Source organism: Mesoplodon densirostris, chromosome 17 (genome assembly GCF_025265405.1).
Source record: "Mesoplodon densirostris isolate mMesDen1 chromosome 17, mMesDen1 primary haplotype, whole genome shotgun sequence".
Classification (NCBI taxonomy): Eukaryota; Metazoa; Chordata; class Mammalia; order Artiodactyla; family Ziphiidae; genus Mesoplodon; species Mesoplodon densirostris.
The window spans coordinates 52183510-52198094 of NC_082677.1; the positions used below are offsets into that span (position 1 = coordinate 52183510).

Here is a 14585-nt window from a genome sequence, read left to right on the forward strand (position 1 = left end):
GTTAACAACTGCTTTTAGTAAGACTATTTTATTTAAAAAATTTTCAAAATATAAAAATAATAAACATTATGGATATTTAACAAACAAAACAACATAATTCAACTATAAATAATAAAAATGTTGACAACCTCACATAAACACGTAATACTATAAACATTCTAAGCATACAAGAGTAGTTTTCTAGTTCAAGTTTTACCATTTTCAGTTCAAGTTTTATTATCACTTTAAAAAATAAACAAAAAAAGCTGCTACAGCTTAACCAATTAGTTTCGCTCCACTCAAAGAGCAGGGAATTTTTCCCCCATGCCAACACACATTCGTGAAATGGGATACTTATGGGCACAGGTATTAAAAACTGGAACAATCCAGTCTCCAGACAAGAAAGAACTCCTTTGGTGTTTTTCGGTTCAACAATCCACAGAAATTGAGTTAGACTAAACTACTATTAAAGGAAATCTTGTGCCAGACATGTTGTGAAGTAACATCATACCCAAAACAGGTTCAGGATTCTGAGAATCAAAAGTAAACATCTATGAATGCTTTGCTGATACTTAAAAATTGTATCTTAAGAACATTCACTAAGGTGCTGGAATGAAGTCTTGCAGATGTAGAAAACAATCTGCACATCAACACAAAACTTGTACAATGTAAATAATACATCTCTTTAGAACTCATCAAATGTTCTATAAATATTTAAGAATTACCCTGCCTCCTGTTGAGTAAAAGACAGATGGGAATTTAAAGCAGAATAGGATTATACCATATTTTAGGACTAGAAAAGTTTTCCATTTGAAATCTGGGAAAACTGAGCCATGCTGAATGTATCATTTTCTTTATTCTAGTCATATTAACACACCACTCCTTTTCTCAAAAGAGCTAATGAAAAACTGAAGAAACTTTTCTTTTGGGGAAGCTGGACACAAATTAGTATAATGGCATTCTCCATCTTATCTTTAAATTATGGGATGTTTCTAATTGGCTGGGATCTTTACCCGACTCACCGCAGACCACTTTTATAATTATGCTACTAGATTAGATTAAGTTATAAGCAATCATAGATTTAAGCCTAGTAAAGTCTAGATAACAGGTTGAAAAATGATATTGAAAGGTTTTGTAGCACCAATGACTTTTTCCTAAGACACTTGAGGGGCTGCATCACTTTAAAGTATTATTTATCTTGTAAACAAGACCAAAAATATTCAATTGATCTGTATTTTGAGCACAAATATTTATAAACTCTATTAAAAAAAAACAAATATAGCATGACTAGGGCAGCTGATAGTGTAAAATCTAAGTATATTGAAAAATATAAAGATATATAAAAGGCTTCCATAATGCAATCATGCAGACGTAAACTGCTTCACTCAGTTACACAAAAGTGATTCTGTACAGTTATCTACACATAGCTCCATAAGAATCCTCTTCAGGAAAATGAAATAATGAAAATCCCTATTTTTAATTAATAAACATATGGGAACTCAAATATGTACCTGACCAACCAGATCTCACAGCAATTTTCAGAAAGTACAATGATCTCAATGAGAATTAAATCATCTCGACTTCTGATTCCCAATGGCATGTTCAATTTATTTTGTTTCTAATTTAAAAGCAAGGGGGGGGGAGATGACAAAATAAAATTGAGAGTGGTGGGATATGATCCACATCTATTAACCAACCAAAACTGTTAACAGCAAGTATGGTCCCTTCAGAGAATGTTTTTGGGTTTTTAGCCCAGCAGGTTAGAACTATTCTATTACACAGGCAGAGAATCTTTCCTTAAAAAGAAAAAACTACTGAACTAATCTGGGAAAATATTTGTGAACTCCCAGCAGCTATATGTTTGTTCGCAAATGTGAACTAAAAGAGAAGTCCAATTTTTAAAATGCCCTGTAGGCTATAAGGTCATAATTATGTAAAGAAGACCTTCCTTTAAACTAAGCCTTCATTAACCATGCTGTCTCCAACTAACATGGATCAAAATAGATAACTTATATTATGTCTGACAGGTTCATTCTTTTTTTCATGAAGACAAATGCAATTCATACTCAAGAAAAAGTGCTTGCAGAATAGTTAACTTTGCACAAAAAGGTGAAAACATGAGCATGGCTGAATGGAACTAAAAAAAAAAAACAAAACAAGGGAGAAAAGAATCAAGTATAATTTGGACTTTTGTAATAAGAGTTGCTATCAAGTGTAACTTCCGACTTCTCAAATGCTAATGAGAATCTATGAAGGAATACTAAGAAATTAATTTTCTGAAAACTTTATGGTGCCCATTATGAAAAGGTATTTTGGGTGAATATTAGAATAAAATTTAATCATGCTCTCTATAAATAATTCCAAGCCATATTGCTTATAAATAAATAGTATAGACATACACCTTTTAAGGCAGGAAAACTATAGTTTTAACAATGCTAGACACACAACACTATTTCCCCTTGCTTTTAAAATTGTCTTTGATATCTTGGTTGCAACTGAGGAAAATAAGGAAAAACTGTGTAAATTTGACATTTAATAGATATTTCTCAATATTTATAATCCACAGATCATTTTATACTACTTGAAAAGAAAGAAAATTATTTTCCTTGTTTATTTTGAAGAGTTAAGAATTTTTAAAAAATTATTTGGGTAAGTGGCCTTGGCAGTGACTTCAATAAGTATATTTAGAAGAAACAGGCAAGTTATCACCATGTGAAAAAAGTATTTTACTAATTGTTCAAAATTATTTTAAGTGACTATCCTAACTCCAGAAATGTATCCTAAAAACCCAGGAAAATTAAAGCCAAACCAAGGTTTAACTTTTTAATCATTTTCATCATTCTAAATTGTTCATGCTAATGAACACAGTATCATGGCTTTATAGACTTCCTAGACACAATTTCAATTTGGCTGAGACTGAAAACTTATCTCAGGTTAGGAAAACCAAGAGGATTTTCTTTTTTTCCCTTCTTAGACTGTTTAAAAATAAATGGCTATAAAGGGGAGAAAACATTTAAGAATAAGGTCAGACAAAGCACACAATCAGATTTACTTCTGGACTCAGATGTACCCTAAAAGAACTGTAAAGATAAAATGCTAATTATGGTACATGTAAACATCTATTCAAAATGATAAAGAGCAAACATAAAACGATAGTATCATATTATTATAACAGTCGTCTCCAGACAGGAACAGGTCTTGCTGTTGTAGTCACAAAGCTAAATTCAGGCAATGATGATCTCTCTCTGCTGGAAAAAGAGAAGACTATTAAAAAAAACTGTGAAAACAGTAAATAAATCTAAAAACTGAATCATACCATACACTGACCTCCAATTTTTTTAAACATTAAATAAAATCTGAGAAAGGAATCAAAATTAAAGTTGCAGACAAATTTCACAAAGATCAGCCTTGGGTTAAAATGATTTAACAAAACTTCTCTGTTTCATGCTTCACTGAAACATTAAGCTGCAAAGATCACAGCTCTGCAACATGGTTACGATCTAAAATTTTTGATTAGGAAATGTCATAACTGACCACATAGTAAATTTTTACCAGTGTGGGTTGGCAAAGTACTAATTTTAAGAAATCACGAGCAAATTCCAAAATATTGATATAAAATAAAAGCAAGAACAATTGTCTTAAGTTTCCCAAGGACTTCATTTCCTTAAACTCCATGTGATAACCATTTCATTCTTCAATCACACTATATGACATAAAATACTATTCTAAGCATAATGATTAACAACAAAAGTAAATAAAAAGGAACATATCAAAATGAGACACTGTTTTGTATACAAAGGAAGACTAACTTGGATGATTGGGAAGATGAGAGGATGGATGAAGTAAAGTGACAGGGAGGGAGGGATGAGGAAGAAGCAAATATAATAAATTGATACAGGCTTCCCTGGTGGCGCAGTGGTTGAGAGTCCGCCTGCCGATGCAGGGGACGCGGGTTCGTGCCCCGGTCTGGGAAGATCCCACATGCCGCAGAGCGGCTGGGCCCGTGAGCCATGGCCGCTGAGCCTGCGCGTCCGGAGCCTGTGCTCCGCAACGGGAGAGGCCACAACAGTGAGAGGCCCACGTACCGCAAAAAAAAAAAAAAAAAAAAAAAAAAAAAAAAAAAAAAAAATAAATTGATACAAAAATGTAAAATAAAAATGCTTTTAATTATACTAAGTAATGAGTACATAATACTGATAAACTGCAAGAAAGTTATTAACCAAATTAGGAATTTTTCTACTAAACAAGTATGAAATTTTTCTTTGAACAAGTTTTCATTAGAAATTACTGAGTATGCCAGTCATGTTCACCAAGGTTTCTTCCTTTCTTAGGTCTTTTAGATAGCTATTTTGGAAGATAATCTGCTGTCATCTGATACGTATACAATGATCAGAGAGAAAAAATCTACTCTTCTCTAAAAGCCTGTATGCTGTATACATACCTCGGAGCAACTAGCCAGTTCAAGAAGTTAACAAGAACAAGGTAGTTCCTGAGATATGGGAAAAGGAAATTTTCTTTCTGCCTTACAAATACTGTATGCTGACGATTTATTCCTAGATTAAATTTCTGCTTTAATTATAGGGTTTTGGAAGAAAGAGAAAAGCCCTGCGAAAGACCAAAAGGTGAACTAACCTAATAAGCCAGAATTTTATGCAGGACATTTTTGTTTTAAAAGGCTAAAAGACTTCTTGTAAGGGAAGAAAGAAGAAAATCTTACAAATATTTACATAAATTCTGGAAGGACTAAAACTGAGTTTCTATAATTAGTTCACACTATAGGTAAGGGGAAAAAAGAAAGAAAATATAGACTGATAAAGTTTGTGTAATATTCTACAATAGCCATTGATATTTCAACATACCAAACAAGCAACTGTTTGCCTTCTTTTTGTAACCCTTAGAGCCAGTGATTAGTGTTCCAAGTAAGACTGAAAATACAGTCCCCATAAAACAGTTCTAGTAACAAGAAATTTCCTTCAATTAAGCTCAGCCATACTTTCTACAGGCAATCAGCTAAAACAGTGAAGTCTTATCTTTATAGTAAAACTACTGTTTGATACATTTGATCATATTACAGAATAAAACAAGAGCTATGGAATACTCTCCCATTCATGCAACATGATTTCATTAAATGCTTGAGTACTGGTTAAATACTAAAATTAATTTTTAAATGTTACAATTATCCAATAACAGTTAAAGCAACACTGCTTACATAGAGACATAAAATATTGAGTGAAATATGTAAAATGACAACTCAACCATCCCTTGAGGTAATCCTAATCAATCTTTTAAACCAATGATATATAATTTCCTTCAATTTTTTCCTGGAAAAAGTAGCTACCTACATCTCAATCCCTTTTTCACTCCCACCTCAGCCCAGATCTATACTACAGCAAAGAACTTGTTAGAACTGCAAAATTTAAAAGCGTGTATTGAGTTTTAGGTAGCATACTGTAATAAGAAAGAGTTTTAAACTTTAAGTTTGGAAGTGAAAGGAAAAGTTACAAGCAAGAAGAAAAAGTGTGAATACAGAAGTTAATCTACACTTCCCAGGTTAAAAGGAATTCGGGTAGCAAAGGCAAACATTTGGGAACACTATATACAAAACTGTACCAAGACACACTGTATGAATTATCATAACCAAATCTAAGTTGTTTCCACTGATAAGATGATAGAAACAGCAACAGCAACAACAGGTAGGGAGAATTGATATAGATATGTTGAATTGTTTTAGATCAAACACTAATGTACTACCAGGGAAACTAAAGACGTGAAACGGACCTTAGAGATCATCTAGTCCAACCCCTTTCATTTTACAGACAAGGAAACAACCCTGGATAAGTTAAGAGACTTGTCTAAGGCCAGAGTCAAGTTACAGAGCTAGGGACCAAAAGCTAAATCTCTTAACCCTTGTCCAGTACTCTACACTAGCTCATCTTCAGATATAAAAAATTAATGGGATGGACTAGATTAGTGGCTCTTGACATTTCTATTCCTACACACTGATAGAAACCAAAAGGCGATTTTACTCCTGAATGGACAACATTTAATACTCCAAAATTTTAATAGCCTACTAATTGTTATGGAAATTCCACTAAGACTATGTGTATATTCCTCCATCAGTATTTGTAACCCCCACTGGTGCAATACTTAACAGTATCAATTGTTTACTAAGACGGTCCCAATGACTGAGAAGACCTTCAAGAGAGATTTTTAGAAAATTGATAAGAATTAACAAGGGAGGTAATTGTCACTCCATTGTTGGAGATTTAAATATGCATTCATCCATTAATTCATCCAACAAACAACTGAATGCCCACTATGAGCCAGGCTTTATGATAATCACTAGAGATAAAAAGATGAATAAGACATGGTCCCCTTCCTAGAGGAGCTTGTAATCTAGTGGGGAAGACAGACATATAAACCAGATAAATTATATTACAACATAAGTACTGTAACAGAGATATGAACAAAGTGCTGTGTTAAAAGGGATGGTTAAGGTATGAACTGGCTAATGACCAAGAAGTCTACTAATTTTGTGTAACAACTACCACATTTATTGTGAACACAATCTCATTCCCAATCAATAATTAGGAAGGAGGTAGCAATGTAGAGGTTTAAAAAAAAGTTGGCACTGAAATCAGAATGCCTGCAATTCAAATTTAGTCCTTCTACTTACTAGCTGTCACTTTGGCCAAGTCATTCCATCTCTATTAGCCTAAGTTTCCTTATCTGTAAAATGGGAATTAACAACTACTTCAAAGGGATATCTTAAGTTTTAAATGAGAACACATGAAAGTACATGTAGAGTACTAGTATTTATAAACATACGCATTAATGTGAAAAAATCCAATAGCAATTTCACACTATGTAATATTTATAATTAAAATCATATTAATGATAATAAAAATATAATTATGGACCTAATGAATGTTGCTAATATTTAATCCCCATACTGCAGGACCCTATCAAAACATACTTGTCTTCTGATTCATTCAAAGCAACATGGTGTAAAACATTTTAATTTTAGGTTACTACAGAATTTAAGATTAGGGAAAGTGATTAGCTATTTATGGGTTTAAATAAATAGTATGTGATTTCAGTTACATTATAAGGGAATTTTACAATAATTGCAAAACATCATGCTAAAATTTACTAATCATATTATAAAGCCAAAAATCAGCATGGAGATTTAACTGGCCTTTGCAAGATTTTCTTTCTTTATAATACCTGTTTGGTGTAAAGAGAAGAAACGTGAGCCTCTGCCAATTTGGCATCTTTCACGACTACTAAAAAGAAAAGAAAACAAACTTACCTAATGAATCAGAATAGCACATAGTCAACATACAAGAGACTACATCAAAATATATCACAGCTCTAAGTAGAGTAAAGAAGTTTCAAGTAAAGTCACTATTTTGACAAAAGAAATCTGATAGTGAAATTTTAAATATAAACATGTGCATCAACTGCAAGCCAAAACATTCCTGTGAAATACTATTACCATCAAGAATATATATACAACTTTAACCCTAAGTGTGGGAAGAAAAGAAAAAGAGGAACAGCATCCACTAGCTACTCCACTGGCAAAAGACTATGGTGGTGAAATTACAGTCTGTGATTGTGAGGACCCCAGTATGGGAAGAAAGTAATTTTTTTATGTGACTTTTAATATAATCACTATATTCTCAGGAGGGGTAGAAACACTTGCAACCAAAAGGATAAACTGTAAAAGATAAATATGTAATCTTCCACCCTCCATTCTACAAAGAATGCATTTATTTCCTGGAAACTGCTGTATCAACTTTCAATGATCATGTTCACTTGTCAGAGAAAGCCACTTAAAAATCACAATATTGTTGCAAATGTCAAAGATTTTTTATACAAGTATAGGAAATGCACACTTAAAATATCAGACTGGAACACTTACCAAACAGTGTTTTCCTAAAGTAGTATCTATAGTACATTTCTTTATTCATATATCTTCAAATGGTCAAGTTTTCTTTCATACATCCAAAATGTAATGTGATGTTTTCTTATTCACCAAATGTTAGCTCTACTTGAAGTCTGGTTCCAAACTAATCAGCCTGCTTTTAATTTAAGACATCTGTTGAAAGTTTATAGGATCAAACCAAACTGAAGTGGTATAAATTTTAAACAATGGATTGAACATTATTGTAAAGGTACTGGTAACCATTATTATTAAGAATAAGTTAGTGATTATAGCTCCTTTTGTGATTATTGGGGGGAAGGGTAGATCACCATCTGGAATGGTCTATTTATTTTAACTTTTTTTTCTTTTCTTTTTTTTTTTCTTTTTTTAAATCAAGGAACATTGTCTTTTTTTTTTTTGTCATTGCTTTTTTTCTTTTCTTTTCTTTTCAAGAGACCATTCCACTTTATTTTTAACATCTGAATGCATAAGGACTCAAATGCAAAGCAGTCATACACCGTTATCATTAAAACCCATATGGTAAAATACATACACAATTCCAACAAAAGGCTAATACATAGTAAAGCCTAAGCATACTACTATGTAATATTATGAATACATAACTTGGAGACTTTAGTTAGAGTACTATGTTACCTACTCATTTTTGAAAACATTCATTAAGATTTTAAATGCAAATTCATTCCTTATTTGGAGTAAAACAAAATCCTCTAAGTTATAACAAGTATTGGTCATTAAGTCTTCAGACCTATTCATTAAATTACAAAGAACCCAAAGAATTCTGTAATGTTCAGTAGAAGTATGTAATAAAAACATTGCATATGTTTCTAGTGTGATGTCTTTACCAATTGTTTACTGAAATAAAACTCAAACATCAATCTTTCAAAATACAGGATTCAGAAGGTAGTTTTCTTCTCTTTTGTCTATTTGTGAAATCCATCTTCATCACATTTTACCAAAAATTGTTTTTACAAATATGTAAAAGTACATTAGATAATACTAATGAAACACAGGTAGAGTTCTATCATATGCAGATCAATGATCAGCCAAATCATCTTCTCCAAGAGCGAGATTCATTGTCCTCTTCTTCTTCATCATCATCTTGAAGTAATGAGTCATCCACCAAAGACTCTTCCTGAAACTTTAGGTTAAAATGCATTTAGGAATTTACCCAAAAAAAAAAAAAAAAAAAAAGAAAAGAAAAAAGGTGACACTTTTAAACACTGATTACTCTCAACAGAGTCGAATGCAAAAGGTATTTCTATAGCTAGAACATTCAAGAAACAAAGAAAAGCAATCTTCACTCAATGGTTTCTCAATACTATCTATTCTATTGCTTGCATCAAATAGACACTAAAAAAATATCAAGGTAAGCCTTTGTACATGCCGTTTCTCCTGCCTCTCTTTATCAAATTATGCCATCTTCTATACCTACAAAACATTGCTCCACACCTTTTTTTTGTTTTAAAGAAAACATCAATAAGTCTTCTCTGACACTAAATCAACCAAAAACTTGAATAAAGTTTATCAATATTTATATTTCTTTTCTGCTGTATGTAACAAACATTTTCTTTTATAGCATTCTTTTCTTTTCCCCATTCCCTTCATAAAAGCTTCTCAGTCTACTTTTCAAACTTTTCAAAATACCTAATACCAGGAGCTCTCCTGCTTTTCTCCCCATTCAATTCAAACTCATGGAAGGACAAAGGTATAATCTAAAATATAAAATGACAAATCATGTATATGAGTTTCAAAATACACATTTTATTCTTGCATTTGACTATGGATATGTATAACAGCCTTGAATGCTCTTCAAACAAAATGAAGTGCCATTATGAAAATCTAACCAATGTAAAACATGGAACCATTTAGTTTCCCCACCTTACCTTTCATTCCTTAACTTCCTCAACTTTTTCCTACAGCTTATTTCATGATTAAACAAAACAGAGCTGCTTATCTTTAGGTTTTTGGTTTCAAAGGGCTCTCCACTTCACTGTTCTTCATGCTCTAACCTCTCAGCCATCAAACTACCTGCTGTTACCCAAGGAAAAAATATACTCTTCCACACCTATACCTCTGCCATTTAAAATGCCTCTCTCAACTATACTCCCAGTCCCAGCTCTTGGTTATGAAAAGTTTTTTTTATCGCTCAGGGTTCAGCTCCACTGCCACCACCTCCTTCAAGATTCTTCTGGAAAGAAACAATCACTCCTTCTTCTGGGTTCCCACAGCATATTGTTCAAATCTTTATTTACCATATCAGTCTGCCTTTTATTATAATTAGTTTCTTATGTGTCTGTCACCACCCCCTCTTCCATTTTATAAGCTCCTTGATAACAGGGACCGTGTCTTATTCATTTTTGTGCCTATCACAGTATCTACCATATAGCAGGCATTCATTCTAATGAACTAAAATGATATGAATTAAAATGAAACCTGAAATGTTAATAAAGCAACTGAATAGAATATATACTCTAAAACTTAAAATATCACAAGATTTCCTGTGGATAAAAATCTAATGAATAATTAATGTTTTCTAAGAGTAAATGAAAACTGAATATATATATGATTTTCATATATTCTTTTTGGATTAGCAATCCACAGTTCTCATTAATACATAAAATTTAAAGTTGTCTGCATTTATCTGATATCCCCTGCCTGGAAGATGGCTCAGGAATAAAAGTTTTATGTTAAAATCACAGCCATAAAATCACATTTTATATAAAAACGTAAACATTTAAGGGTAAAAACAAGTGGAAAAAAAACATACTTCCTCTTCATCAGGTTCAACTTCTTCTGTTTCAACAGCTGAAATATTAGTTATTGGTTTATTCCAAGCCAGTTTTAGATCCTGCCCTTTGAAACGAGCTCCATGAACTGCAGCCTAAAACAATTAAGAACATTGGAATATAGAACATTAATAATTTGTGAAGAAAAAAATGAAATGTTATAGTACCTAATATTTAAATTAAATTAGCTAAACACAAGTGAAACACAGTTGTCTATTTTTGCTTTGTGGTTTACTTCTTTATTTACTGTTTATTATTGCAATTTATAATGTACTTTATATTGTTATTTACTTCTAAAATCAGCCTAGTGATTGTAAATTCCTTTACAAAAGAAAACAGGAACAATTTCTCATAATCGAGTAGAGCTATTTCACTACTGGCCAGTATCTGACTAGAAGAACTATGTCTCCATGTCTACAGTAAAAGGATAACTGCTACTCAAGGCAACAATCTCAAAGCACTTCAAGATTCTGGCTGTAGATCTTAATTCTTGTTAAATCACAAATGGCTTATATGATAACTAGAAACTAGAAACCTTTAACAAATATAAGAATAATTTTGCATGTGTATTTATTTTTAAATTACATCAAATAATCACAAAATACCATAAAATGTCTGATGTATCACTATTACAAAATATAAATGTCTCAATGAAGAAGAAAAAAACAAACAAAAACCCTGAATTTTTCTATTGAAAACTAAAGCACTTCCCTACAAAGCTTTCAGACCTGCATATGGTAAAACTGAGTAAACAGTCAAGTCTAAGTACTTGTTACATTAAATGGCTGGTTTAGAAAGAATGCTTTCAAATTAAAGTAATGTGAACTAACATAAATCAATGTTAGCAACATAACAAAATAACTAATAGTCACAAAAGATTTATAGCACAATCTCAAAGTACAGCATAATGTGAAATGTAGAAACAATTATATGTTCAATGACATTTGACTATGAGTTACGTGATATTAAAGTCCCCAGTATAAATTTTAAACCTGCACATATAAATTTATGATAAATTTAAAATATTTCATGCCTATCAAAATGCAGCTCAGGAGTTTTTAGTCCATGACCCCATCATGTCATATAACTAAAAAAATTTAAGTACTTATATATAATATTTAAGGCCAGAAACAAACTGTAATTTTTTTGAAGCTATAACTATTACATAAAAATATATTCCTGTAAGGAATTCCAACTGTCTCATGTAAAATGTCTACTCATAAAACTCATGTTTTCGGGGCTTCCCTGGTGGCGCAGTGGTTGAGAGTCTGCCTGCCGATGCAGGGGACACGGGTTCGTGCCCCGGTCCGGGAAGATGCCACATGCTGCGGAGCGGCTAGGCCCGGCTTGGCCCGTGAGCCATGGCCGCTGAGCCTGTGCGTCCGGAGCCTGTGCTCCGCAACGGGAGAGGCCACACAGTGAGAGGTCCGCAAAAAAAAAAAAAAAAAAAAAAAAAAAAACTCGTGTTTTCATCCAGCTAAAAAAGGCAAAAAATGTAGTGATGTTTTTTATAGTAAGTTCTTCAAACATTTCTTATGGGGACTTCCCTGGTGGTGCAGTGGTTAAGAATCCGCCTGACAATGCAGGGGACACGGGTTCGAGCCCTGGTCCGGGAAGAACCGACATGCCGCGGAGCAATGAAGCCCATGCGCCACAACTACTGAGCCTGTGCTCTAGAGCCCACGAGCCACAACTACTGAAGCCTGCGCGCCTAGAGCCGTGCTACGCAACAAGAGAAGCCACCATAATGATAAGCCTGTGCACCACAACAAAGAGTAGCACCTGCTCGCCACAACTAGAGAAAGCCCGCGTGCAGCAATGATGACCCAACACAGCCATACATACATACATAAACTTATTTATTTATTTAAAAAAATTCTTATGACCTAATTTTGTAAATCTCTATATTTAGCACACACTTCAAATTTATAAGGTGAATCTACAACTCTCTAAAGTTTTAATTTTAAAATTATTTACTGGATGCTATCATCCAGGCTCTGTTGTTCCATTTACAGAGCATAGGCAGAGTAGATTTAGCATAAATCTAAGGGTCCTAGGATTTTTAGAATGCTAAATGAGCTCTGGTTTCAACTTCAAGTCATCTGCTACATTAGCTCCTCACAAGAGAGTCAGCCTGACCTTTGAAGCTTTGAAACCAGGCACTGACTTCTCCTCTCTAGCTATGAATGTCCTAGATGGCACCTTCTTCCAATATAAGGCTGTTTCATCTACACTGAAAATCTGTTGTTTACAGTAGCCACCTTCATTATCTTAGCAAGATCTTCTGGATAACGCACTGCAGCTTCTATATTGGCACTTCCATTTTTATATTACGGTGACAGCTTCTTTCCTTAAACCTCATGAACCAACCTCTGCTAGCTTCAAACTTCTCCTCTGAAGCTTCCTCATCTCTCTCAGCCTTCACAAAATTGAAGAGTTAAGGCTTTGCTCTGGATTAGACTCTGGCTTAAGGGGATGTTGTGATTGGTTTGATATTCTATCCAGACCACTAAAATTTTCTCCATATCAGCAATAAGGCTATTTCATATTCTTATCATTCATGTGTTCACTGAAGTAGCACTTTCAATTTCCTTCAAGAACTTTTCCTTTGCATTCACAACTTAAATAACTGGTGTAAGAGGCCTAGCTTTCATCCTGTCTTGGCTTTTGACAAGCCTTCCTCACTAAGCTTAATCATTTCTAGCTTTTTTTTGCGGTACACGGGCCTCTCACTGCTGTGGCCTCTCCCGCCGCGGAGCACAGACTCCGGACGCGCAGGCCCAGCGGCCACGGCTCATGGGCCCAACCACTCCGCAGCACATGGGATCCTCCCGGACTGGGGCACGAACCCGCGTCCCCTGCATCGGCAGGCGGACTCCCAACCACTGCGCCACCAGGGAAGCCCCATTTCTAGCTTTTGATTTAAAGTGAGAGATGTGTGACTCTTCCTTTCACTTGAATGCTTAGAGGCCACTGCAGGGTTATCAACTGGCCTCATTTCAATGTTGTTTTGTCTCAGGGAATAAGGAGGCCTGAGGAGAGGGAGAGAGATGGGGAATGACTTGTCAGTGGGAGCAGTCAGAACACACATTTATTGATTAAATTTGCTGTCTTATATGGGCATGGTTTGTGGTGCCCCTAAATAACCACAGATCACCAGAACAAATATAATAATAAGAAAGTTTGGAACACTGCAAAAATTACCAAAATGTGATACATACAGTGAGCAAATGCTATTGGAAAAATGGCGCTGACAGACTTGCATAATGCAGGGCTGCCACAAACCTTCAATTTGTTAAAACAAACAACATCTGTAAACTGCAGTAAAGCAAAGCACAATAAAACAAGGTATACCTGTATATCTGTGTGTATAAAAACCATATAGTACAGAATTAAATGGGAAATATCAGTAGGATATGTATGTATATGTGCACCTGTCTATATGAACGTATGCATTTTTTCCCCACTCCCAGCTCTTACCACTGAAAAAGATTAGTTATAGTAACAAACTCAGTAGTAATGAGCACCCCTAGTACTCAGATTGTGGTCTTTAAATACCTTTCCCAGTAAAAAGAACCAGAGCTCCTTAGAGAAATGGCCAGTTCCTAGTCTGGAAGAGAAAATTTATAAGATGAACCTAGAACACCTTTTCATACCAGAAAGCAGAGAAAGTATCATAACCCACTGGAGTCCTGTCAAAAGAACTCAGGAACAAACCTATATACTAGCCACTAGCCAAAGATGGGACATCAATAACTGAGGACAACGGATCAATACCCATGAAATGTTTAAATCTATGAATTTATAATTCCACAATACCAATCAAGTTAAATAAAAATATAAATCTTATTCTGGATCCTTAAAGGAAGTAA

The 14585-nt window shown here is 34.0% G+C and overlaps 1 protein-coding gene across 17 annotated transcripts in view; it reads right to left on the bottom strand.

Moving 5' to 3' along the window:
* Positions 1-132: 132 nt before the first annotated feature.
* The window catches only part of RBM26 (RNA binding motif protein 26), an 85213-nt gene continuing 70760 nt past the window's right edge, over positions 133-14585 (bottom strand). For 8 of the 17 annotated variants that reach the window (XM_060079674.1, XM_060079672.1, XM_060079666.1 and 5 more), the window contains 4 exons: positions 10695-10808; positions 7904-9065; positions 7207-7265; positions 133-3227 (listed from right to left, as the gene is read on the bottom strand). In XM_060079674.1, the coding sequence (XP_059935657.1) occupies positions 8976-9065; positions 10695-10808 (204 nt within the window). In that variant the 3' untranslated portion in view covers positions 133-3227; positions 7207-7265; positions 7904-8975. Of the gene's footprint in view, positions 3228-7206; positions 7266-7903; positions 9066-9124; positions 9640-10694; positions 10809-14585 lie in introns of those variants that run through there. The other 9 variants (XM_060079664.1, XM_060079663.1, XM_060079669.1 and 6 more) reach the window with 6 other exon arrangements.